Raw genomic sequence first — 26930 nt, forward strand, 5'->3', positions numbered from 1 at the left:
CTTCTCCAATGCAGGAAAGTGAAGTCGCTCAGTCATGTCCGACTCTTAGTGACACCATGGACTGCAGTCTACCAGGTTCCTTCATCCATGGGATTTTCTAGGCAAGAGTACTGGAGTGGGTTGCCATTGCCTTCTCTCTTCTGCCTCCTTCTGTTCTTAAAAAATGTCTGTAAGCATGATGCTCAGTTTCATTCTCTTCAGTTGCAGCACTACTGAGGACAATGATTAGAGCTCTTGACAGGGCAACAGATATGTAACTGTCCACATTTCTCAAGGTATCATCACAGCGCTAGTCCTGTAATTTGTTGATGGTTATTGTCAAGGTCACAACCATAGAAAATGTGTTTTATAATGAAAGGTGTATGTGTTTCAGTCTTCTCTGGTGACTCAGATGGTAAAGAATCTACCTTCAATGCAGGAGACCCAGGTTCGATCCCTGGGTGGGGAAGATCCCCTGGAGAAGGAAATGGCAATCCACTCTAGTAATATTGCCTGGAAAATCCCATGGACAGAGGAGCCTGGTAGGCTACAGTCCATTGGATCGCAAAGAGTCAGACACGACTGAGCAACTTCACTTCATTTCCTTTTATTCTTAAAAATGTTCTTTTAACAAGGTTTTCTACCTTTGCTTCTGAATTAATCTGTCTATCTAGTTATTCCCTAATGTAGTGGTCCCCAACCTCCAGGATCTAATGCTTGTTGATCTGAGCTGATGTAATTATAATAGAAGTAAAGGACACGATAAATGTAATGCACTTGAATCATCTGGAAACCATCCCCCCCAACCCCAGTCTATGGAAAAATTGCCTTTCACAAAACCAGTCCCTGGTGCCAAAAAGGTTGAGGACCACTGCCCTAATGTCTCATTGATATATTCTTGTTTATCCTATATAGGATGTTCAGCCATCTTTATTCTTAACGTTCTAAAATCTTTGATCATGTAAACATTCAGAATCACTGTTATTTTTATATTCAGCTACTATGTAACTGTGTCCTCCAAGTGCTGCCTGAATGCTCAGTCTTGTCCAGCTGTTTGCCATCCCATGGACAAATAGTCCAGGCTCTTCTGTCCATGGAATTTTCCAGGCAAGAATACTGGAGTGGGTTGCCATTTCATCCTCCAGGGGATCTTCTCAACCCAGGGATCGAGCCCACGTCTCCTGCATTTAAGGCAGATTCTTTACCACTGAGTCACCTGGGAAGCCCTCTAAGTGTTAGATACTTGTAAATTAGGGTTACATTTTCAGACAGTGAGTCATGCCCATTTTTTTTAATAAGTGAATATAGACAGATATTCTCTGCCATTTATTAAGGGTTTACTGTACACCAAGGATTGTGGCTTATAATCATTTTTTATAATGCCTGCTACAATATATGTATCCCCACTTTGCATATGAGGAAACACGCTTTGGTTAAGTATCTGTATGAGGCTACTTAATAAAAGAAACAGAATGAAGCCTGTATATGTATGTATATTTAAGAACATCATCATAGTGTCTAAATTCTTTGACTACTTACTATGTGCAAGGAAGTATATTAAGCACTTTATAAGCGGGATTTTATTAGTTTTGTTAGCTTAATTTCAAAATGAGTTATTGCCTTTAAAAAATTGCTTAAAATGAGGTATTTTCTTAATGTCCTATAAACTTATCACTAATTCCAAACAAAAATTTGTTTGTTAAAGCTCTTCTCCATGCATTCATATGGTATTCTGTCAATCTCTTCTCATTGAAGAAAAATTTCCCCAAAGAATTCTGGCTGGTTTTAAGGAAGTCCATCTCTAGACTTGCTTTAGAGCTGCCGTGTTTCGGTTTCCTTTCGCCAGTCTCCTTGGGTTGCCTTTCTTGGCGTCTGTGTTATATTCCCTCTTCTAGGACCCTAGATCTATCTCTTACTTTGTTTCCGCCTTTGTTCTGATGGATCCCATCCCCCTGTTACCTCCTGAGAAAAGGTACATGGCAAGCATACTTTGGAGAACTTCGTATCTGATGAGGTATATATTCTGCCCTTGTATTTAATTGATAAATTGATTAGGCTTTTAAAAATAAGTTGAACATTGCCTTCCCTCCCAATGTTGAAGCCTCTAATATCTTCTAGTTTCCAGTCCTGGTTTTGAGAAATCTGAAGCTTCACCATTCTTGATCATTGGTATGAAATACACATTTTTTTGAAATTATTAAATCTTTTCTATTTCTAGTGCTGAGAAGCTTGATGAGAATATGCTTTGGTGTGAGTCTATTTCTATCCATTGCATTGTGTACTTAGTGGTTTTTCAAAGTAGAAACTCATGTCATTCATTTCTGAGAAGTTTTTTGAATTATTTATTTGATTTCCTTTTATCCAATTCATTCTGTTCTTTATTTCTCTGGCTGCTATTTTTGAGATGATAAATTTCCTGGACTGGTTTTTATTTTTGAAATCTGTGTTTTCTATTTCTCGTCTCTGTTCTTTTTGTTCTGTTTTCTGGTAGATTAATTTTATCTTTCAAACTTCTATGGCACTTATAATTTCTACTATCATTTTTAACTTTTCAAAGAGATTTTTTTTTAGTTTTCTGAAGTTTTTATAGCATCCTAATCTTGTTTTGTGGATGTAATCTTTTTATATTTTATTGAGGATATTAATGCTAACATTTTTATTTTTTCAACTGAAATTTATTTCACTCTGTATTTCTTCCAGTGCAGTTTTCGTTCTATTCATTCTAGTCTTTTTTGACTGGATATTGTCAGATGTTTGTAGATATTAGGCTTTCCTTATATTTAAATAGCCCATGCTAAAAATTAGGAAGATCTCTTTGAATTGGGTCTGTCAGTCATGGTTTTCATTGTAAGATGAATTGGCTGAATATTTTTTAGGACAAGGGAGTGGGTCATCTTATGTCAGGACTTCTAGGGGTTTTTTTGTTGTTGTTGTAGGTGTTGGTTTGTTTTTAATTGGGCTGGGCTGGTTAATTACTCAGAAGACCCAGTATTCAAACTCTAGTATCTGATTGCTGAGTATAAGCCTTGTCACCAATTAACTTCCATTATCTAGGTATATTTTATTATTTTTTAAAAAGTTGGCAATCTAAGCGTAGATTTTCTATGAATACCCATTTCCAAAGAGGATGCTTTTAACCAGAAATTTTCTTCCACTACGATTATAACCTGTGTGTGTGTGTGAGTTCCTAAAAGAATAACTGGTGCATAGTAGGTGCTCAGAAAACAACTGTTGTCTGAATTCATATTTTTCTCAGCACATCAGGCTTTTTGAACAATGTACAATGGGGTGAGAAGAAAGCCTTAAGTTTCGTAACTTCCATCCTAGTGCTCTAGTGTGCATATAACCACTCAGATTTGACAAAAGCAGTCAGGCAAACTAACATATTAATAGAGGCAACCCTGAAAGAGAGAGTGTTCTGTTTATGGAACTTCTTGGGGTAAAAGTGTATTTTATATTTGAGACCAGGGGTGGTTGCTGAAGTGGCAGCCAGCTATAAGTCAGCCTGGAAAAGGTGAGTGGAAAAGTGCTGGCTCAGATCACAAAGCTGCTCCTCTTAGGAACCTGCAGACCCTTGTGTGTTCAGATGGCGGCATTTTGGAACTTGATTTAAGCACACGTTCTGCTGACTGCCTCCTAGAGACTCGCCCATCTGCTCCTTTCTGCTGATTGGGTCTTTTTGAACTTAGAGAGACGTCCCCATGGGTCTCCCACAGCTGCCTCTTTCCGTTCTGACCTAGCTTTTTCTCCTCGCTTGTCCTCTGTGTCTTCCCACCAGTTCTTCATCATTGGGGTGGAAATGGAGGAGAGCTGGGTGATGCTGAGCTGGCCTCTCTGGAAGAGCCAACTGTGGAACCCAGAGGACTCGCCTGTTGGCATGACCACGTGCTCTGTGGCGACGCCTTTGTCGTCTGTCTGAACATCTGGGTTCCCAGTCTCAGGGAGCCGCCAGTAGGTCAAGACTCTCTGAAAGAAGAAGGAGGTGAGCAAGACCTCTCCCCTGAGGGCAGTGAGTCCATGTTTAAAGATAATCTTTCAGAAAAGCTTGAACTTAGACTCAGTCAGCCAACCATGTTGGGTTTGTCAGGAGATGAGAGGGAAAAAAAAAAAAAGGGTACTGTACAGGGAAACAGGGTCATAATGGGGAGAGTGTGGTGTCTGGAATTACATAAAGAAGAATCACTCACTATGTATGAAGGAAAATAAATTACCCAGTTAACAAAGCTTTATTTAAAAAAATTATTTATCCAGTTACAAAGACCTAAAAGCATAGTTTGTTGCAAGCCTGAAGGTTTTAAAATTTTTTTTTACATAATTAGCTATATTCTGTTACTATCCTAGAGAAAGATACTATTAGAAATTCAAGAATAAAAAACAAATGCAACATAGAAGCATTTCCTTACCAGTCAATTTAACCTTTTAAAATAATTATAATTACACATTTATTACATATACCCTTTGGAAAGTAGAAAGAAAAAAATATTATCCAGGGACCTAACTTTGAAAGACAGCCACTGGCAGTATTTGGCCTATTTTCTTCTAGGCTTTTTCTTTGTATGGTTTTTGGTTTTGCATAGCAGGCATAAGGCATTTTACTTGCCTCATAGTAGATTTTTCTGGTCTTCAATTGGAGTCAACTGTGGTTATATTCTGATAATACATGTCTGTGATTTATTCTTTTCTTGTCATGAGGCTGAATAAGCAGTGCTTTAGTTCTTGGCTTGAATAAATTCTTTATATGCTTTTAACATAAAACATTGTTCAGATTAGAAAGTGAATAATCCTTAGAGCAAAGAAGTGTGATGTATGTTTCACAACCCTTTTTTAAAAAAGTATCAGATCTTTAAAAAAGAAAGTCAGAAGCACAAAAATGGCTTGGGGAAAATGTGTGAAACAAAGATAAGATTTTTAAGGTTTCCAGATGGGAGGCAGTCTCTCAGTGGCCCTAGAACACATGATAGATGCCTAGCATTTCTTATTAAATAGACAATAATTTTTATTACATATAACATGGTGGTCTCAAGGCAGAGAGGGAAACCTTTATCTTTTCCCTTGGAAAAGGCACGGAAAAGAACAATTGAGTGCAATAGAGGCACTGCTGAAGCCAGTTGGAAATTCTGGCCCTGGCTTCACTGCTAACTAGTTGCTACATCAGAGGCACCTGCCCTCAATATCATAACCAATAAAATGAGGTGGTTAAACTATATAATTTTAATAAGTTTCTCTCCTCCTCTGACTCAATGAGTTTATGATCCTGGGACCAAACACTGAGAATATAAAGATGCAGAAACCCAGCAACTTGACTCTTCCTTTTCCTCTTCCTTCACATCTAGTCAGTTACCAGGTTTGACCCATTTTACTATCTAAGTCAGCGTCTGGCAAACGACCATCCTAGGACAGAGTTATGCTCATTAGTTTATGGATTTATTGCTGCCTTTGTACTGCAGCTTCCCTGGTGGCTCAGCTGGGAAAGAATCCGCCTGTGATGCAGGAGACCCCGGTTTGATTCCTGGGTCCGGAAGATCTGCTGGAGAAGGGATAGGCTAACCACTCCTGTATTCTTGGGCTTCCCTGGTGATTTAACTGGTAAAGAATCTGCCTGCAATGCAGGGGACCTGGGTTTGATCACTGAGTTGGGAAGATCCCCTGGAGGAGGGAACAGCTAACCACTAAAGTACTCTGGCCTGGAGAATTCCGTGAACTATGTAGTCCCCGGGGTCACAAAGAGTCGGACATGACTGAGCAACATTCACTTTTGTACTGCTGTGGCAGAGTTGGGCAATTGCAACACTGTCTGGTTAGCAAAGCTGTAAATATTTACTATCCAGACCCTTGACAGTAAAAGCTAATCAACCCCTGATCTAAATAATTTACAAACACATGCCCTCTCATTTTCACTACCTTTGTCCTAACTTAGGTCTTCATCTCTTCTCACCTGGAGAACCCAAGAGCCTTAATCTTAGGGTTTCTCATTCTAGTTTTGAGCCTCCCAAATGTGTTGCTTACAGAGATACAGGATAACTTTTTAGAAAAAATTTGAAATGGCAGTTTGCTTGCTTAAAACCCTCAAGAGGCACCCTGTTGAACTTAGGATAAAAATCCCAGTTCTTTACCTAACACGCAGTTCAAAAACCACTCCACTGACATCTGAAGACCCTTGTAGTCATGAGAATAGGAGTGTGTTTGATGTGACACATGTGATATGAATTTCAGCCCTAGAAAACCCAGCCTAACTCAACCAGGCTTGAGTACAAAGAGGCTTTATACTGGATCCCCCAACTAAGAAGCCTGGGTGCAGATCTGGATGAAACCTTTCCCAAGGCTAAGTTTCTAGTTATGTCACCTGAAATCTGTTTCTCTTTTGGCTCCTCTGCTGTGGTAGCCCTGTTCACACGGTGGCTTTCATCTTGGGAAGTCAGGACTGCCATAGCAGTTCCTGCCTCATAGCCTCCTGTGGACACATCTTATCCCTCACAAGTGCAGAGGTCTCTCTGATTGGACAGCAGAGGTCATGTGATCGAGGGTAAGGGACCGTGCTGAGGGGTTTAGGGCCAGTGCCTGTGCTTGAGCTCAGGAATTGGCGACATCCCCACTGAACCATAAGGAGTGGGAAGAGGAGGGGAGGGCATTATCCCCAAGGAAATATTGGGCTGTTGTGGAAACAGGATGGAGGTGGACTGGGACAAAATAACCAAGATTCACTGAGCATGCCATGAGCAGGAGCCCTTTGACAGTCATACAGTAGTAGTTGCAATGAGTACCTGGAGAGGCAGACTATCACAAGATCTGGGAATTGTGATTGCCTTTTTCAGGGGTTCTTAATTCTGGCTCTTCATTAGAAGGACGAGATGCCTGGGCTCTTTGAGGACCAGTGAACTTGGGAGCTCTTTCTGGTTGGCTAAGTAAGAATGATTTAACAAGTTCTCCAAGTGACTGTAATGTGTAGCTAAGGTGACCCATTGACTGGGCTTAGATCCTAACTTCATTTACTGGGCTATGAAATGGGAACAGTTCTATTGTCCATCCAGATTTGGGGAATGAATAAATGAGGTGATTCTATCATTCATCATCCAGCCAAATTTGGGTGATGTATGTAAGGAATATAGCCTACCTACTTACTCAAGTAAAGGGTAGTTGGTTTTTTTTGTTTGTTTTTTGTTGTTGTTGTTGTTTTTAAATAAGGGCACCAGTTATGTTGGATTAGGGCTCACCTTCATTGCTTCATTTTTCCTTGATTACCTCTTTAAAGGTCCTGTTTCCCAATATAGTTACATTGGGGCTTAAAACATTAGCATATGAATTTGTGTGTGTTTGTGTAGGGGGGTCACAATTCAGTCCACAGCAGGTACTGATCTTTTCATTCTCTGATGATAGCTAGTGTTTCTTTACCCAGAAAAATAGAGACATACATACATGTTAAACCTTGCATACGTTTATGGACTTTGAAGATTCCTGTTAAAAAGGAACATTCGAAACAGTCTTGCAGAGGAAAACAAATACCAGAGACAAGGAGGTGTGTAAAAGAGGACAAGCCCATTCATTCATTCACTTACTCATTTAACAGGTATTCGCTGAATGCTGCTGCATGAACCAGGCCCTGTGCTAGGGTTATAACAATGACACAGGCAAGGCTCCTTTGTCTCATGACTTACTTTTTTTATTTCTGGAGTTGGGCAGTAAACACATCCACAATTCTGTATCAGAGAGCACCTAGTGCTAAGTGGTTGAGAACTGAAATGGAGTGATGGGGTGGTATTTGCCTGGGAAGCCATTTAGATTTTGTGGTCAGGAATGTCTTCGCCGAGAAGATGCTGCTGCAGTGGAGGCCTGAATAACAAGGAGTCAGCCGTGTACAAAGGGGCAGAGGGTTGATGGCTGATGAAATGCCTGCTAGTCCCCGGTTTATTTTAGTATCAGCTGGCAGAGCCACCTCCTCCAGCACCAGCTGCTTCTCAGATTCCCTTCTGCTGCCCACAGAGCCAGCCTTCAGAATCTGCTCCGAGATAGGCATGGCTCTTGTGGATTGCTCCCCTCCCTCTGGATGTCTTTCTCTTATCCTGTTGCAGAAATGTTTAGGTCACGTGTTCAAAGCGGGTGAAACCCATCGAGGCAAATATCGGTGCCTCTAAACTCTCATTGGCGTTCCCAGAGCTTAGTCACTACTGTCTCCTGCTTGAATTAGAGTTACCATTGTAAGGAGAGAAATTGGCATTGGTGTTGTGGTAAATGCATAAACAATCATTGTGCTGTGTAACAGCACAGTTGTGCTTCCATAACAACATGGGAATTAAAGGGACCTCAAACAGCACCGGGATGGGAGGGAGAAGACTTTCCCTAGAAGCTGCATTCTGAAAGGTCCCCACTGGCCTTGGGATAAAGAGCAGAATCCTACTGTGGCTTTCAGACTCCTGTGGGTCTGGCACCTGCCACCTTCTCTAGTTCTGTCTACCTCTCGGTTAAGAGAGGCTGGCATCCGTTCTACTCTGTGTGTCTCATCCTAGGGCAAAGTTTGAAAGAGCAGTTGCCTCTAGGCGTGCCCTTTCCCTGCTTATGACAGGTGCATGTGAAGCCAAGCAAACTTCATAGCATGCTGAACTCTGTTGCTCATATCTCCTACACTCACAGCCACTGGCCAAATGAACTCACATGGTCAAGACCAGAGTCATCGTATAGGAACGTATTCTGCTCCAAGGGTAGGAGAGCGAATGTTTATCAAGCAGTAATCTGATCCACCCTAGCAGCATGAGTGCTTGGAGAAGGAAATGACAACCCACTCCAGCATTCTTGTGTGAAAAATCCCATGGACAGAGGAGCCTGGTGGGCTATAGTCCATGAGGTCACAGAAGAGTTGGACACAACAACTAAGGCAATCTGATCCACCCTAGCATCCTTAAGTGCTTAGAAAAGTGCCCAGATCGGTTGACCTAAATTAGAAACAACAGTGGACTATGTAACAATCTAATGTCTGGAAGTGGGAAAAGAGAAGTTTGTCAATATATTCACAACAGAGTTGAGGAAAGAGTATTATATAGGGTGAGACGAGCATGTCAATAGACTTTTGGGAGGAATGAGTAGGCTGGTTGAAGGTGGGACAAAGCTTGAGGATTCCGCTGAAATTGGAAAGTACAAACTTAGAGCAGTACCTTTTTTCTCGTGGTTTTTAATAGCAGCAGCCAAGAAGGCAAACAGTTGGATTGATAAGTTTCTGTGAACTGAACTTTATGTGCTTGAGCCCCACTCCCTTCTCCTCTCTAATCTTAAGGAGAGACTGAGATAGTGTAACAGTTGGTGTTTACAATGTTTTAATTGCTGTCATATTGAGAACTGACTAGAAGCATCTTTAGAAATAATTTATACCACCATAAAATGAATTGCTAATCTTTCAGAGAATATTCTTTAGCATTGTTTTTGTTTGTATACCAGCCAAGAAGAGCTAGACCAATCAGTGAAGACACTGCTAAAATATTTTAGAAGCATTGTCTGATTTGAAGAGCTAAGTGGGGATATAAATCCTTTCTCAAATATTCACTTGCACTCGCTGCTATTCGCTTGTGGTTTTGTCGCCATTGTCTCCTAGGGCAGTGTGCGTGTGTGTGCTTAACATGTCTACAACATGCACACCCACCAGTGCTCAGTGGTAGAGCTCACAGGTGGGAATGTAAGGGCAGTGGAGTATGTGTTGACTTCTACCAGCAGGCATTGTTCATAGTCCTTATGGTGAGCCCAGTACTGAAAGCAACAAAGGTAATGATGTTGATAATTAACGACATGATCCATTTGATGCCTAACTTTTGAGTGGTGACCTGAAGTGGTAGCATACTGCCCTGAATCATGAAAGAAAGCTTTGGGAGTTCAGATGAAGTAATACAAGTATGTGTTGGGATAGGGGAGAGGGTTTTAATGAGACTTAAACTGTATCTTTGACTCAGGTGGTAAAGAATCTGCCTGCAATGAGGGAGACCCAGGTTCGATTCCTGGGTAGATAAGATCCCCTGGAGAAGGGAATAGCTACTCACTCAGGTATTCTCGCCTAGAGAATTCCATGCACAGAGGAGCCTGTCGGGCTACAGTCCATTGGGTCACAAAGAGTGAGACATGAGTGAGTGACTCTTTCACCTTTGAACTGTATCTGAAGGCCACATGCATATCAACATGTGAATGATCTCATCATAGTCATCCATGTTCCTGAAACATATTAGCTAATTTCTCCCTGCTCAAAATCTTGCTTTTCCAACTGTTTAGTGAAAAATATTACCTTTTATCCTAATACTCAAGACATTACTCTCTCATAATCTGCTCCCAGATTATCCTGTCTCATCTTCATGATTTGTTTTCATTTAGGTTTTTTTTTATTTTTTTTAAATTAATTTAATTTTTATTGAAGGATAATTGCTTTACAGAATTTTGCTGTTTTCTGTCAAACCTCAACATGAATCAGCCATAGGCATACATATATCCCCTTCCTTTTGTTTTTTTTTTTCTTTTCTTTTTTTTATTATTTTTTAAATTTTAAAATCTTTAATTCTTACATGCGTTCCCAAACATGACCCCCCTCCCACCTCCCTCCCCACAACATCTCTCTGGGTCATCCCCATGCACCAGCCCCGAGCATGCTGTATCCTGCGTCAGACATAGACTGGCGATTCGATTCTTACATGATAGCATACAGGTTAGAATACCATTCTCCCAAATCATCCCACTCTCTCCCTCTCCCTCTGAGTCCAAAAGTCCGTTATACACATCTGTGTCTTTTTTGCTGTCTTGCATACAGGGTCGTCATTGCCATCTTTCTAAATTCCATATATATGTGTTAGTATACTGTATTGATGTTTTTCTTTCTGGCTTACTTCACTCTGTATAATCGGCTCCAGTTTCATCCATCTCATCAGAACTGATTCAAATGAATTCTTTTTAATGGCTGAGTAATACTCCATTGTGTATATGTACCACAGCTTTCTTATCCATTCATCTGCTGATGGACATCTAGGTTGTTTCCATGTCCTGGCTATTATAAACAGTGCTGCAATGAACATTGGGGTACATGTGTCTCTTTCAATTCTGGTTTCCTCGGTGTGTATGCCCAGCAGTGGGATTGCAGGGTCATAAGGTAGTTCTATTTGCAATTTTTTAAGGAATCTCCAAACTGTTCTCCATAGTGGCTGTACTAGTTTGCATTCCCACCAACAGTGTAGGAGGGTTCCCTTTTCTCCACATCCTCTCCAGCATTTATCACTTGCAGATTTTTGGATCGCAGCCATTCTGACTGGTGTGAAGTGGTACCTCATTGTGGTTTTGATTTGCATTTCTCTAATAATGAGTGATGTTGAGCATCTTTTCATGTGTTCATTTAGGTTTTAAAAGACTTGTTCCCTCTTGTAAATGCTCCAGACTTACCTAATCTGCACTTTTTATTTTTTTATTTTTTAAAAATTATTGGTTTATACTTGATTTGCAGTATTGTGTTAGTTTCAGGTATACCACAAAGGGAATTAATTATACATCTACCCAAGGCTTCCCTGGTGGTTCAGAGGTTAAAACGTCTGCCTGCAATGTGGGAAACCTGTGTTCCATCCCTAGTTCTGGAAGATCCCCTGGAGAAGGAAATGGCAACCCACTCCAGTATTCTTGCCTGGAGAATCCCATGGACAGAGAAGCCTGGTGGGCTACAGTCCACAGGGTCGCAAAGAATCAGACATGACTGAGCGACTTAACTTTCACTTTCATTTTCATACATATATCCACTCTTTTTTTTTTTTTTCCCTTTCCCCATATAGGCCATTGCAGAGTATTGAATCGAGTTCTCTATGCTATACAGTAGGCTCTTATTAGTTTATCTATTTTATATATAGTACTGGGTATATGTCAGTCCCAGTCTCCTACTTGGTCCTTCTGCTTAGATGCCTTCTCCTGATCTGAGTACAAACCTCACCTCTTCAAACCCAGTCTAAAATTCCAAGTTCCTGTGAAGCCTTGCCTGTTTTAGAGGAGATAGTGGTGGTAGCTGGAAGTAATTATTCCTTCTCATTTTGGAAGCCTCTCATCATTACTTCAGCAGTGTTTATTCCCACCGTGTCTTATCATCTGCAAATAACTGTTGGAATGCTTATTTATGGTCATTATCATAGAAATGTTCAATCTTCTAGTTTTCATAGACAAGTAATTTTTTAAAATGAGGATGCTGAGTTCCTATAACTTTTTTGTTAACATTAAAACTTATGTGCACAGATTCAGAGGTACTTGGTTTTCCCAGGTGCACCAGTGGTAAAGAATCTGACTGCCAGTGCAGGAGACATAAGAGACACAGGTTTAATCCCTGGGTTGGGAAGATCCCCTGGAAGAGGGCATGGCAATCCACTCCAGTATTCTTGCTGGAGAGTCTCATGGACAGAGGAGCCTGGTGGGCTACAGTCCATAGGGTTGCAAAAGAATCGAACATGACCGAGGCGACTTAGCAAACTCACAGCACAGAGGTACTCACAAACTCTTACCTAATTTCATAAAAGATACACAGTTGACATCAGGAAATTCAAGGACAACAATATCAAAATGAAGGACATGGCTTTATACTGGAAACATGATCAGTGGAAAACTCCTGAGAGTCTGTTTTCATTGAGAACCAATGACATTTACATCGCATATATTTCTCTTCTCTGGGTAGGCATTTGGGAGCCACTATTTTAGTACACTGTGAGCTTTGCCAGAGCTGAATTATCTCTGATTCCTAATTTATCTTTGTCTTTCTCAGATATCTTGGGTCTCTAAAAGCTTATAACAGCAATAACAGCAACAACAACAAAAACTGATTGTGACAACAGAGCAGAGTTGGGGAGTAGATGTTTCAAACATCTGACAGTTGTCTAAAGTATCCAAACAAGCACATCACTTTCATAAAATTCTATCTGAAATGTGTATGAAAGGACAATAGACAGGTTACAAGGGATCTTCATGCTCAATGAGCAAAAATTTTACAAAATTCCAGATTATGGCATTATATTTCATCATTTTCTTATCCTTAAAATGTAGGTTTGTTGTCCAGTCGCTAGGATGTGTCTGACTCTGTAAGCCCAGGGACTGTAGCACACCAGGCTCCTCTGTCCTCCACTGTCTCCCAGAGTTTACTCAAATTCATGTCCATTGAGTTGATGATGCTATCTAATATCTCATCTTTTGCTGCCCACTTCTCCTCCTGCCCTCAATCTTTCCCAGCATCAGGGCTTTTCCAGTGAGTCAGCTGTTCGCATCAGGTGGCCAAAGTATTGGAGCTTCAGCATCAGTACTTCCAGTGAATATTCAGGGTTGATTTCCTTTAGAATTGACTGGTTTGATCTCCTTGTGGTCCAAAGGACTCTCAAGACTCTTCTCCAACACCACAGTTCAAAAGCATCAGTTCTTCAGTGCTTAACCTTCTTTATGGTCCAGCCCCTACATCCACACAGGACTACTGGAAAAAATTATACCTTTGACTATATAGACCTTTGTCGGCAAAGTAATGTCTCTGCCTTTTATTTTTAATTTTTACTTTATTTTACTTTACAATACTGTATTGGTTTTGCCATACATTGACATGAATCCACCACGGGTGTATACAAGCTCCCAATCCTGAATCCCCCTCCCACCTCCCACCCCATATCATCTCTCTGGATCATCCCCATGCACCAGCCCCAAGCATCCTGTATCCTGTATCAAACATAGACTGGCACTTCGTTTCTTACCTGATAGTATACATGTTTCAATGCCAGTCTCCCAAATCATCCCACCCTCTCCCTCAGAGTCCAAAAGTCCGTTCTATACATCTGTGTCTCTTGCTGTCTCGCATACAGGGTCATCATTACCATCTTTCTAAATTCCATATATATGTGTCAGTATACTGTATTGGTGTTTTTCTTTCTGGCTTACTTCACTCTGTATAATTGGCTCCAGTTTCATCCACCTCATTAGAACTGATTCAAATGTATTCTTAATGGCTGAGTAATACTCCATTGTGTATATGTACCACAGCTTTCTTATCCATTCATCTGCTGGTGGACATCTAGGTTGTTTCCATGTCCTGGCTATTATAAACAGTGCTGCAATGAACATTGGGGTACATGTATCTCTCTCAATTCTGGTTTCCTCGGTGTGTATGCCCAGCAGTGGAATTGCTGGGTCATAAGGCAGTTCTATTTGCAATTTTTTAAGGAATCTCCACACTGTTCTCCATAGTGGCTGTACTAGTTTGCATTCCCACCAACAGTGTAAGAGGGTTCCCTTTTCTCCACATCCTCTCCAGCATTTACTGCTTGTAGACTTTTGGATCACAGCCATTCTGATTGGTGTGAAATGGTACCTCATTGTGGTCTTGATTTGCATTTCTCTGATAATGAGTGATGTTGAGCATCTTTTCATGTGTTTGTTAGCCATCTGTATGTCTTCTTTGGAGAAATGCCTATTTAGTTCTTTGGCCCATTTTTTGATTGGGTTGTTTATTTTTCTGGAGTTGAGCTGCATAAGTTGCTTGTATATTTTTGAGATTAGTTGTTCGTCAGTTGCTTCATTTGCTATTGTTTTCTCCCATTCAGAAGGCTGTCTTTTCACCTTACTTATAGTTTCCTTTGTTGTGCAAAAGCTTTTAATTTTAATTAGATCCTATTTGTTTATTTTTGCTTTTATTTCCAGTATTCTGGGAGGTGGATCATAGAGGATCCTGCTGTGATTTATGTCGGAGAGTGTTTTGCCTATGTTCTCCTCTAGGAGTTTTATAGTTTCTGGTCTTACGTTTAGATCTTTAATCCATTTTGAGTTTATTTTTGTGTGTGGTGTTAGAAAGTGATCTAGTTTCATTCTTTTACAAGTGGTTGACCAGTTTTCCCAGCACCACTTGTTAAAGAGATTGTCTTTAATCCATTGTATATTCTTGCCTCCTTTGTTGAAGACAAGGTGCCCATAGGTGTGTGGATTTATCTCTGGGCTTTCTATTTTGTTCCATTGATGTATATTTCTGTCTTTGTGCCAGTACCATACTGTCTTAATGACTGTAGCTTTGTAGTAGAGCCTGAAGTCAGGCACGTTGATTCCTCCAGTTCCATTCTTCTTTCTCAAGATTGCTTTGGCTATTTGAGGTTTTTTGTATTTCCATACAAATCTTGAAATTATTTGTTCTAGTTCTGTGAAAAATACCGCTGGTAGCTTCATAGGGATTGCATTGAATCTGTAGATTGCTTTGGGTAGTATACTCATTTTCACTATATTGATTCTTCCAATCCATGAACATGGTATATTTCTCCATCTATTAGTGTCCTCTTTGATTTCTTTCATCAGTGTTTTATAGTTTTCGATATATAGGTCTTTAGTTTCTTTAGGTAGATATATTCCTAAGTATTTTATTCTTTTCATTGAGATGGTGAATGGAATTGTTTCCTTAATTTCTTTTTCTACTTTCTCATTATTAGTGTATAGGAATGCAAGGGATTTCTGTGTGTTGATTTTATATCCTGCAACTTTACTATATTCATTAATTTGCTCTAGTAATTTTCTGGTGGAATCTTTAGGGTTTTCTATGTAGAGGATCATGTCATCTGCAAACAGTGAGAGTTTTACTTCTTCTTTTCCAATTTGGATTCCTTTTATTTCTTTTTCTGCTCTGATTGCTGTGGCCAAAACTTCCAGAACTATGTTGAATAGTAGTGGTGAAAGTGGGCACCCTTGTCTTGTTCCTGACTCTAGGGGAAATGCTTTTAATTTTTCACCGTTGAGGATAATGTTTGCTGTGGGTTTGTCATATATAGCTTTTATTATGCTGAGGTATGTTCCTTCTATTCCTGCTTTCTGGAGAGTTTTTATCATAAATGGATGTTGAATTTTGTCAAAGGCCTTCTCTGCATCTATTGAGATAATCATATGGCTTTTATTTTTCAGTTTGTTAATGTGGTGAATTACATTGATTGATTTGCAGATATTGAAGAATCCTTGCATCCCTGGGATAAAGCCCACTTGGTCATGGTGTATGATCTTTTTAATGTGTTGCTGGATTCTGATTGCTAGAATTTTGTTGAGGATTTTTGCATCTATGTTCATCAGTGATATTGGCCTGTGGTTTTCTTTTTCTGTGGCGTCTTTGTCAGGTTTTGGTATTAGGGTGATGGTGGCCTCATAGAATGAGTTTGGAAGTTTACCTTCCTGTGCAATTTTCTGGAAGAGTTTGAGGAGGATAGGTGTTCGCTCTTCTCGAAATTTTTGGTAGAATTCAGCTATGAAGCCGTCTGGACCTGCAGGGGCTTTTGTTTGCTGGAAGATTTCTGATTACAGTTTCAATTTCTGTGCTTGTGATGGGTCTGTTAAGATTTTCTATTTCTTCCTGGTTTAGTTTTGGAAAGTTGTACTTTCCTAGGAATTTGTCCATTTCTTCCACATTGTCCATTTTATTGGCATATAATTGCTGATAGTAGTCTCTTATGATACTTTGTATTTCTGTGTTGTCTGTTGTGATCTCTCCATTTTCATTTCTAATTTTATTGATTTGATTTTTCTCTCTTTGCTTCTTGATAAGTCTAGCTAATTGTTTGCCAATCATTTATCCTTTCAAAGAACCATCTTTTGGCTTTGTTGATTTTTGCTATGGTCTCTTTTGTTTCTTTTGCATTTATTTCTGCCCTAATTTTTAAGATTCCTTTCCTTCTACTAACCCTGGGGTTCTCCATTTCTTCCTTTTCTAGTTGCTTTAGGTGTAGAGTTAGGTTATTTATTTGACTTGTTTCTTGTTTCTTGAGGTGTGCCTGTATTGCTATGAACTTTCCTCTAAGCACTGCTTTTATGGTGTCCCACAGATTTTGGGTTGTGTTTTCATTTTCATTCATTTCTATGCATAATTTGATTTCTTTTTTGATTTCTTCTGTGATTTGTTGGTTATTCAGAAGCGTGTTTTTCAGCCTTCATATGTTGGGATTTTTAATCGTTTTTCTCCTGTAATTGAGATCTAATCTTAGTGCATTGTGGTCATAAAAGATGCTTGGAATGATTTTGATTTTTTTTTAATTTATCAAGGTTAGATTTATGGCCCAGAAGGTTTGTCATAGCTTTCCTTCCAAGGAGCAAGCATCTTTTAATTTCATGGCTGCAGTCACTGTCTGCAGTAATTTTGGAGCCCAGGAAAATAAAATTTGTCACTGTGTCCACTTTTCCCCTTTTATTTGCTGTGAAGTGATGAGACTGGATGCCATGATCTTAGTTTTTTAAATGTTGAATTTTAAGCCAGCTTTTTCACTCTCTTAAACCCTCATCAAGAGGCTCTTTAGTTCTTCTTCACTTTCTGCTGTTAGAGTGATATCATCTGCATTTCTGAGATTATTGATATTTCTCACAGCAGTCTTGATTCCAGCTTGTGACTCATCCAGCCCAGTGTTTCTCATTATGTACTCTGCATATAAGTTAAATAAAAAGGGTGACAATATACACCTTGCCATACTCTTTTTCCCAGTTTTGAACCAAGTTCTGGTTCCATGTCCAGCTCTAGTCATTACTTCTTGACCATCATACAGGTTTCTCAGAAGACCAGTAGGGGGTCTGGTACTCCCACTTCAAAAATTTTACAGTTTGTTGTGATCCACACACTCAAAGACTTTATAGTCAGTGAAGCAGAAGTAGATGTTTTTCTGGAATTCCCTTGCTTTCTCCATGCTCCAAGGAATGTTGGCAATTTGATCTCTGGTTCCTCTGGCCCTTCAGAACCCAGCTTGTACATCTGAAATCTCTTGGTTCACTTACTGCTGAAACTTAGCTTGAAGGATTTGGAGCATAACCTTTCTAGCATGTAAAATGAGTACAGTTCTATGGTAGTTTGAACATTCTTTGGTATTGCAATGAAAACTGACTTTTTCCAGTCCTTTGACCACTACTGAATTTTCCAAGTTTGCTGACATATTGAGTGCAGTACTTTAACAGCATCATCTTTGAGGATTTGAAATAGCTTGGCTGGAATTCCATCACCTCCACTAGCTTTGTTCTCAAGGGTGTCTGGCTCTAGGTGAGTAATCATACTATCATGGTTATCTGGGTCATTGAGACCTTTATTGTACAGTTTTTCTGTGTATTCTTGCCCCCCTCATCTTAATCTCTTCTGCTTCTCTAAGTTCCTTACCATTTCTGTCCTTTATTTTGCCTATCCTTGCATGAAATGTTCCCTTGATATCTCCAATTTTCTTGAAGAGGTCTCTAGTCTTTCCCATTCTATTGTTTTCCTCCATTTCTTTGCATCGTTCTTTGAATAAGACCTTCTTATTATCCTTGCTATTGTCTGGAACCCTGCCTTCATTTGGACATATCTTTCTTTTTCTCCTTTATCTTTTGCTTCTCTTCTCTCCCCAGCAATTTGTAAAACCTCCTCAGACAACTGCTTTACCTTCTTGCATCCTTTTCTTTGGGATGGTTTTGGTCACTGCCTCCTGTACAAACCTCCTGTTACAAACCTTCTTCTGTAGTTCTTCAGGCACTCCATCAAATCTAATTCCTTGAATCTATTTGTCACCTCTGCTCTATAAGGGATTTGATTTAGGTCATACCTGAGTGGCCTAGTGTTTTTCCCTATTTCCTTATATTTAAGCCTGAGTTTTGCAATCAGGTGCTGATGGTTTGAGCCACAGTCAGCTCCAGGTCTTGTTTTTGCTACTGTATAGATCTTCTCCATCTTTGGCTGCAAAGAACATAATGAGTCTGATTTTGGTATTGACGGTCTGATGATGTCCATGTGTAGAGTCATCTCTTAGGTTGTTGAAAAAGAGTGTTTGCTATGACCAGCGTTTTCTCTTGGCAAAACTCTGTTAGTTTTGCCCTACTTCATTTTGTACTCTAGGGCCAAACTTGCCTGTTATTCCAGGTTTCTCTTGACTTCCTACTTTTGCATTCCAGCCCTCTGTGATGCAAAGGACATCTTTTTTTGGTGTTAGTTCTAGAAGGTGTTGTAGATATGCTTATTTAAATCACTGAAACAAATATAGAAAAGCCAGAAATCATTTCCAAATTCTTGTTTTTTCAGTTCCTTTTCAAGTAACATTTATAGAACAAAACAGTTTGATTTCAGCATTGGGAAGAAAGACACTGATTTTTTTTTTCAAGTTTGTACTAGCCACTAGAACGTGCTATAATGATGGAAATGTTCAGTAATCTGCACTCTCTGATATGGTAGCCACAGCAGCACATGGTTGATGAGCAATGGAAATGTGGCTGGTGTGGCAGAGGAACTAAATTTCATCTGTTCTTTTTTTTTTTTTTTTAATTTTTAGTTTTTTATTTTTTAAATTTTAAAATCTTTAATTCTTACATGCATTCCCAAACATGAACCCCCCTCCCACCTTAAAATAGCCACATGCAGCTGTTGACTCCTGTGTTGGACTGTGTGGCTTCAAAGGATTGACCAAGGAGTATTGAGCTACACTTTGTGGTGCTAATTTGGATGGCATCTTATTAATTTTCTTAGTAAACTTGAGAAACTTGAACATGAGCATTTTTAAAAAAAATTAGTCTCCAGGAAATGATATGCCTTTTAAAGGCTATATTGACTTTTGAGCTACTTTTGGTCCTCAGATCACCACAATTTTTTAAATTGATTATTTTTTATATTTAATTGTTTGTTTCTTGCTGTGGTGGGTCTTTGTTGCTACATGGGCTTTCCTCTAGTTGCAGAGAGCAGTAACTATTCTTCATTGTTGTGCACAGGCTTCCCATTGCAGAGGCTTCTCTCACTGTAGGACACAGGCTGTAAGGCATGTGGTCTTCAGTTTTTTCAGCGCGTGGGCTCAGTAGTTGAGGCTCTCAGGCTCTAAGAGCACAGTCTGAACAGTTGTAGCACAAGGCCTTAATTGCTCTGCGGCATGTACGATCTTCCCGGACCAGGGATCAAACTTGTATCTCCTCCATTGGTAGTGGATTCTTTACACACTGAGCCCTATCACAAGTGTTTAAAATGCTGATTCTCAATCTTTAAATTACAATCGTCTGTTTCTTCCACTGGTATAGCTCTTCTTTGATCGTTTAGGTAATGTGATTTTTGACTTACATGTACTTGTACACGGACAGCAATCCATACATATATGCTCCTATAGATAGCGTATATACATTTGTGAAGATCGGGTGAAATGAGGGATGGGACTTGTTTTAAACTTGAGTGTTCCTTTAGCCTGGGCATTACTATGAATAGAGAAAATAAGCAAACAGAATTGTCTGCCAAGTTGATCTGGCTCCACCCCCTTGGGGAAGGAGAACACCCACATTCGTCAAGTCAAACCAGAACCTATCAGGCCTTTTTCATGTTTCTGTGATTTGACAGAAAACTGATGTTTCTTCCTGAAATATTCTTTTTTTACTTCACTTGTGGGGTGACCCTTGCAAGAGAATTTTAAAGTTGCTTTTCTTCTCTGAAGCCTCTATCTGACCTTTTGTCCTCTTCTCCCCTTCCTAGCCACACCAACCAGTCACCCTTTTCTTTTTAGTGGAGTTGTGTGTATTTGTGGTCCTGGTCTTTGCTTTAGAAGAAATCAGTATCACAAAGATGATATTAATGAGACTGAAGGAAGTATTGACTGCGGCGGTTACCGTCTGTGAGGCATTTAGCAAAATGCCAAGCGTTGACTAAACACTTTAAATACATTTCATCTAACCCTTCTAAAGCATTGTAGAAAAGTTATGATTGTTCCAATTTTATGGATAAGACAACCTAATGCAAAGTAAGTTGTCCAAAGCCTACCACCTGGTCAGCCTACCACCTGAGTTAATGGTTTTACTGACTAAGGGTTAATTAAGATGTAGAGAGAAAAAGAAAAACCTCTTATTCCCCATAGTATCATGGTGTGGTGGGAACAGCATTGTATGTCATGTGAAAGAGTTCTTGTTTTCATTTTTACCTTAGCCATTTTCATGGTGGCCTTAAGTGGGTCAAGTCTTTCTCTCCTGATTTCTAATTCCCTCCTTCTCCTAAAAAATACCTTAGTGATAGAAAATGCAACATCCTCCATATGTTAATTCTACATTATTATACTTCCTCCTCCCTTCTCAAAATACCAGATTGTACTATGTAAAGACTTTTTAAACAATCAGACACTTTCAGTTCATTAGCTTGGTTTGACAGACAGCCATCAGCTCACCTTTAGAGCATATGTTTCAAGGTGCAGCAATTTGCTTTTATTTTTATGTCTGTCCTCATTCCTCAACTCTCACCAAGATTGTTTATATATTTGAAAAACTGTCATTTTTTTCTTCTGGCTTTGCTTCACCTTTTTTTTTTTAAATTTCCTTTTAGTTTTCCCTTTTCACTTAGGGCTCCTACTTTTCACGTCTGTAATGTGTTTATCCTTTAAGGTTACATGATACCATTTTGCTTGTTTAACAGTTGTTAAAATTGCTAATGCCAAATATTCCTCTGTTTTGATGGATGACAGAGGATGTAAATGGAGTGTGGATGCTCACTGACTATGCGCTAAGTGTTGGGTGTCCCATATATGCCATCTCGTGTTGTCAATACAGTAACAATGTGTGGCTGAGTAATAAGGTCGTATTAGTATTTCCATTTCATGGAAAAGAAGTGATATAACTTGGCTATGATGAAATATATACAGTTAGTAAGTATAGACCTTGGGCTTGCATCAACATGTAGCTGAATAGAGGGGAGGGATGTGAATAAAAACACAGGATTCAGAGTAGGGACTTCACTGGCAGTCCAGTGGTTAAGACTGCTTTTCAGTGCAGGGAATGTGAGTTCAGTGGGCAGCTAAGATCCCACATGCTTTGTGGCCAAAAAAACACATCATAAAACAAGAAGCGATATTGTTACAAACTCAATAAAGACTTAAAAATAGTTCACATGAAAAAGTCTTAACAAAATAAAAATGAAAGACAAAACAAACCCCAAAACACTTGTAAATATTTAAGTGTATCTAGTCTTTGTATTTGGTGAAAGCAATGGCATTTCAGTAATGGCCACTCCAGTACTCTTGCCTGGAAAATCCCATGGACAGAGGAGCCTGGTAGGTTGCAGTCCATGGGGTCACTAAGAGTCGGACACGACTGAGTGACTTCACTTTCACTTTTCACTTTTATGCACTGGAGAAGGAAATGGCAACCCACTCCAGTGTTCTTGCCTGGAGAATCCCAGGGATGGGGGAGCCTGATGGGCTGCCGTCTATGGGGTTTCACAGAGTCAGATAAGACTGAAGCGACTTAGCAGCAGCAGCAGCGTTTGTGTTTTGTTACATTTTAAAGATTACTTTATATTCAGTATGCTGTTGTCATTTAGTTGCTCAGTCGAGTCCAACTCTTTGCAGCCTCATGGACTGCAGCACACTGGGCTTCCCTGTCCTTCATTATCTCCTGAAGTTTGCTCAAACCCATGTCCATTGAGTCGTTGATGCCATCAAATCATCTCGTCCTCTGTCGCCCCCTTCTCCTGCCTTCAATCTTTCCCAGCATCAGTGTCTTTTCTAATGAGTCGGCTCTTTGCATCAGGTGGCCAAAGTATTGGAACTTCAGCTTCAGCATCAGTCCTTCCAAGAAATATCCAATAGAAAGCAAGTATTTTAAGTGTTCAGGTCACTGAGTATTGATACTCACATCGTGTTGTGTAACTGAAGCAAGATGTAGAACACTTGCACTGCCAAGGAAATTCCCTTGACTCTTTACAATGAAATCTTTGTCTCCTCCACTCAGCACTTGAATGTGTCCACTGAGCTTTTTATTTTGAATATTATTTAGTCATGATATTTCCATTTTTCTTCTTTGTCTCTTTTTTTCTTTTTTTGAGATTTTCTTGGCTGAAGCTTTCTGGGTGTGTGTGTGTGAGAGAGGGGGGTTTAATTACTCACTGAAGATTTTTAACATGGCCCACTTTTAAATTTTTGTCAAATAATTCTGAGATCTGTAATCTTGGTATTGGCATCTATGGATTGATCATTCCCCATTCAGTTTGAGGTCCTCCTGCTTCTTGGTTATGTGTGATTTTTCTGTTCAATCAGAACTTGGACATTTTCATTTTATGTTATGAGACACTGAAGGGAAGTGTTAGTTGCTCAGTTGTGCCTGATTCTTTGTGCCCCCATGGACTGTAGCCCACCAGGCTCCTCTGTCCATGGAATTCTCCAGGCAAGAATACTGGAGCAGGTAGCCATTCCCTTCTCCAGGGGCTTTTCCCAACCCAGGGATCAAGCCTGGATCTCCTGCATTGCAGCAGATTCTTTACCATCTGAGCCACCAGGGAATTCCATGAGACTGAATCTTTCTTATTTCAGCCTTCTGTTTTAACTGCTTTTCTTTAACACCACTCTAGCCAAGTAGAGTTAGAAATTCAGGTTCCTCACTCTGCCTAAGTTGAATGCTGGGAGATGGGGCCTCTTTGCTGTTTATCACTGATGATAAACAGCGTGATGAAAGCCCAGGCTTGCCACCAGGCTTGCTCTGACATCACCCCAGAAAGGAGGGACTGCCTCCTTGTTGGGGGTGGAAGTGCAAACTTCACACTTTTCAGGTGACATTGCAGGGGTGTGGAAGTAACCTTATTACCAACAGACAGAGATGAAGGTCTGGGCTCCTTACTTAGCCTTCTATGACCCACTGGAGATTTTGGAATGCCTTATTATAGCCCAGGGCAGGGTAGAAGTTGGGCTTCTCCTTTGCTGATATGAGTGGTTGAGTTACATTTTTACTGTGATGTTAGAGTAGAGCAATTACTATCTAGAAGTTTCCATCTTGCTAGGCTGCCCTTGTCATGGTCCTTTGTCTACAGAGCACAGGCTCTTATTATCTTACTTTTTGTTGGTGCCCTTTGACATCTCCAGGTTTCAGCTTCTTCAGCTCCAAGTCTGGAATATATGAGGCAAAGAGAGCACCTAGGAAACTCACCTTCATGTCTTTCCTTGAGATCCAAGGTCCCTAGATAGTCTAACTCCTCTTCACCTTTCAAAGTCAGTCTTAATTTGCTTTGTATATAATGCTCAGGATTTTTGTTTTTCCTTAGTAGAGAAAATTGAGAAAAGTGTGTCTCTTCTCTTTTCTCAGAAGCATCCAAGAGGTACTACCTTACAAATTTTTGAGAAAAACAAATCATAGTAGATTACATGTAGTAAAGGAAAATACTGTTTTATGAAAACTTGGTTCAGTTCATGTACATAAATACAGCTGTTTGGGCATTGGTTCATGGCATGAAATCTTCTTATAGTATCATGGATAAAAATGTTTTAGTCACCATTGTAAACCACCTGTTTTCTTATCAGTCTGATACCTGAGTCCTCTAAAGCTTCACAGAACTTCTGAGTTTGTCTGCCTTTGTATTCTCCTCATGAAATAACAGTTAATGGAGGTTGTCCAAAGCCTTCCCCCACTGTCCTGATGGTGAAATGTGTAAGTTAAGCATTATCTGAATTTCTGCTGTGTTTAGTCCAGATATCATGGGTAGGAAGGGTGAATACTTGCTGTGGTTGCCACAGTTAAGTAGTCTTGGGGAAATGAGATTCTCTTAATCTGTTTTACAAAGGGAACGTCGTCTCTGTGGACACATTGAGTCAGCGTGAGTGTTCTTCACGTGGCTCAGAGGAGACGGAGTCCCGACACAGCTGCACATGGCCTAAACACCTGGCTGGGACCGACACTCACCCAGGCTCTGCTGTGACAGCCACAAGGCAGTTGTCAAGGCTACCATCTACCGTAGGGCAGACTCCTGAGGCCAGTACAGTGTGTTTTGGGCATCTGGCCGTCCACAGTCCTTGCTGGTTTCCCCTCCTCCTCCATCAGCAGAGTGCCTTCTTTCTCTCCAGTCTCTTCTTGTTCAGAGGAAGGGGTCCATCTGTTAACTGGTCCCTTCCAGGCTGGCTAGGAATGGACATGCCCTCTTCTAATGCCTCTGAGTTACCCATTTAGAAGTATATGTTTTACTTTGTTCTTTTTGATAGTGAGCAAAGGATTTCAGACTGTATCTAAAACATGTTAAGTTTTGGCATATGTTTGTAGAACCACATTGAGCTGACCAAGGAGAGGTTTGGAAATCCTATTCTGTCTCCTCATAGTCTGACCCAGATGATAAAATCGAACGTGATTTAGTTTATCTAAATTGCCTGGGAGTGGGCTAGTGCAGAATAAGTCAGAGGTGAGGTCCCCAAAGATCCATGAGTTTGGGGCACTTTTTAATGATAAAGTGAAAGACCCTGGGGTCTCCAGATTGTGGTTCTACTCTACCCTAGAACAGGGCTCACTCAGCAGACTTATTTTTGTAAAGGGCCAGCTGGCAGATGTTTTAGTCTTTGCAGGCCATATCATCTCTGGTGACTTCCCTATGACTCAGACAGTAAAAAATCCACCTGTAGTGCAGGAGACCCAGGTTCAATTCCTGGGTCACGAAGATCCCCTGGAGAAGGGAATGACAGCCCACCCCAGTATTCTTGCCTGGAAAATCCCAGAGACAGAGGAACCTGGCAGGCTACAGTCCATGGGGTTGCAAAGAATCGGACAACTGAGCGACTAAGCATGCATGCCTGGTCTTTGTTACCACTACTCACTTTTGCCATTATAGCACAAAAGTGGTCATAGATAATATACAAATAATTAAGGATGGCTGTGTTTCAGTAAAACTTGATGAACACTGACATTTGAATTCCATATATTCTTTTCAGGTCACAAAATAGTCCTTTAGGTTATTTTTTTTTTCTCCCAACCATTAAAAAATGTAAAAATTATTCTCAGATCACAAGGCATATGAAAACAGGTGGCAGACTGGATTTGGCCTGTGGGCTGGAATTTGCTGACCCCTGCCCTAGGGGATGTCCACTGGACAGGTTCCTTTGCCCAAATAGCCACTGTGCTCTGTATCCACTAGCTTAACCCAAACTTCTTTCCTGAGACATCGCTATATTCTCATGTTAAAACGTTAGTGACCTGACTCCCAGGAACACATTCATTCATACAGAAGTTCTTATGAGTATTGTGGATACCAGAGTCCCACGTTTGAGTAAGAATTTTGCCTCAGGTCTCCACAGTGGAAGACCTGGATTTATCTACTTCTGATGATAATTTTCTTCATAACAATATGAACAGTGTATTCTTAATGTACACCTTCCTTGCTAAGGTATTATTATACTTAGGCAGCTTTCTAAGTCAATGGGAGTTATGCAACCCAAATTGGAATCGTTTGCTAGGATTTCAGTGTTCTTTTCTTTTTTTCCTCCTTAAGGAAGAGCTAAGCAACCATATGTAACTAGTTAAAATGGAATCATGTGTCAGTTTGGAATGGATCATCTGATAGTTAGAGGATACTTGATTCAAAGTGACTTAACAAGAAGGGATTATTTCTCTGTCAGAGCACCAAGTCTGGAGGGAGGCAACTATGAAAATAGTTGGGTAGCCCTATGGTGGCAGAGCCAATGTGGCCACTAGCCTCTTGACTTTCACTTACGTTTGGAGCCCTGCTGTCACGGAAGCTCTGTAGCAGCTCTAGAGAACACATCAGCATTCAAGACAGAGGGAGGGAAAGAAGGATGGTATCCACATCTGTTCTCTTTTGTCAGTTCCAGGACTGTCTCTTTACCCATCAAATGCCTGCTTAGGTCCTGTAGGTAGGAATCTGTTACCAGCCACTTGTAGCTGCAAGGGAAGCTGGGAAATTGAGTTTTGACTTTAAGCCATGTTGTGGGAGATGGCCACGGAGGAGAGCACTGGGAATGTTTAGCCAACTGGAAGTGTCTGCTACAGAGAGCAAGCAGCTTTTTGTGATGCCTGGGTGACTTCTAGAGGGTAGAGTTCTGCTGAGTTTGAATCCGAAATATAATGCATGAGGCACTTCCCTTAATTAAACAGGTACTTGGAGAGTGTCTGGTATGTGTTTATTATACATGAGAGGTATGAAACAAGGGCCATGTCCTCCAAGAACTTTAGCTAATAGCAAGAAATAGACATGAAATTGTAAACAGTCTATCTCAATTTTAATAGCTCAGGCTGAGGATTGGAGT

General features: G+C 40.2%; 1 protein-coding gene across 11 annotated transcripts in view; it reads left to right on the forward strand.

Moving 5' to 3' along the window:
* SAMD12 (sterile alpha motif domain containing 12) overlaps window positions 1-26930 on the forward strand; it is a 527507-nt gene that overhangs the window by 16619 nt on the left and 483958 nt on the right. For 4 of the 11 annotated variants that reach the window (XM_069601099.1, XM_069601097.1, XM_069601100.1 and 1 more), the window contains exon 2: window positions 3758-3961. The exons of the other annotated variants lie outside the window; for them this stretch is intronic. In XM_069601099.1, coding sequence (XP_069457200.1) covers window positions 3758-3961 — 204 coding nt within the window. The remainder of the gene's footprint in view (window positions 1-3757; window positions 3962-26930) is intronic. 11 annotated transcript variants of the gene reach the window in all.

The sequence above is a fragment of the Ovis canadensis genome, chromosome 9 (assembly GCF_042477335.2).
Source record: "Ovis canadensis isolate MfBH-ARS-UI-01 breed Bighorn chromosome 9, ARS-UI_OviCan_v2, whole genome shotgun sequence".
In the NCBI taxonomy this organism is placed as follows: Eukaryota; Metazoa; Chordata; class Mammalia; order Artiodactyla; family Bovidae; genus Ovis; species Ovis canadensis.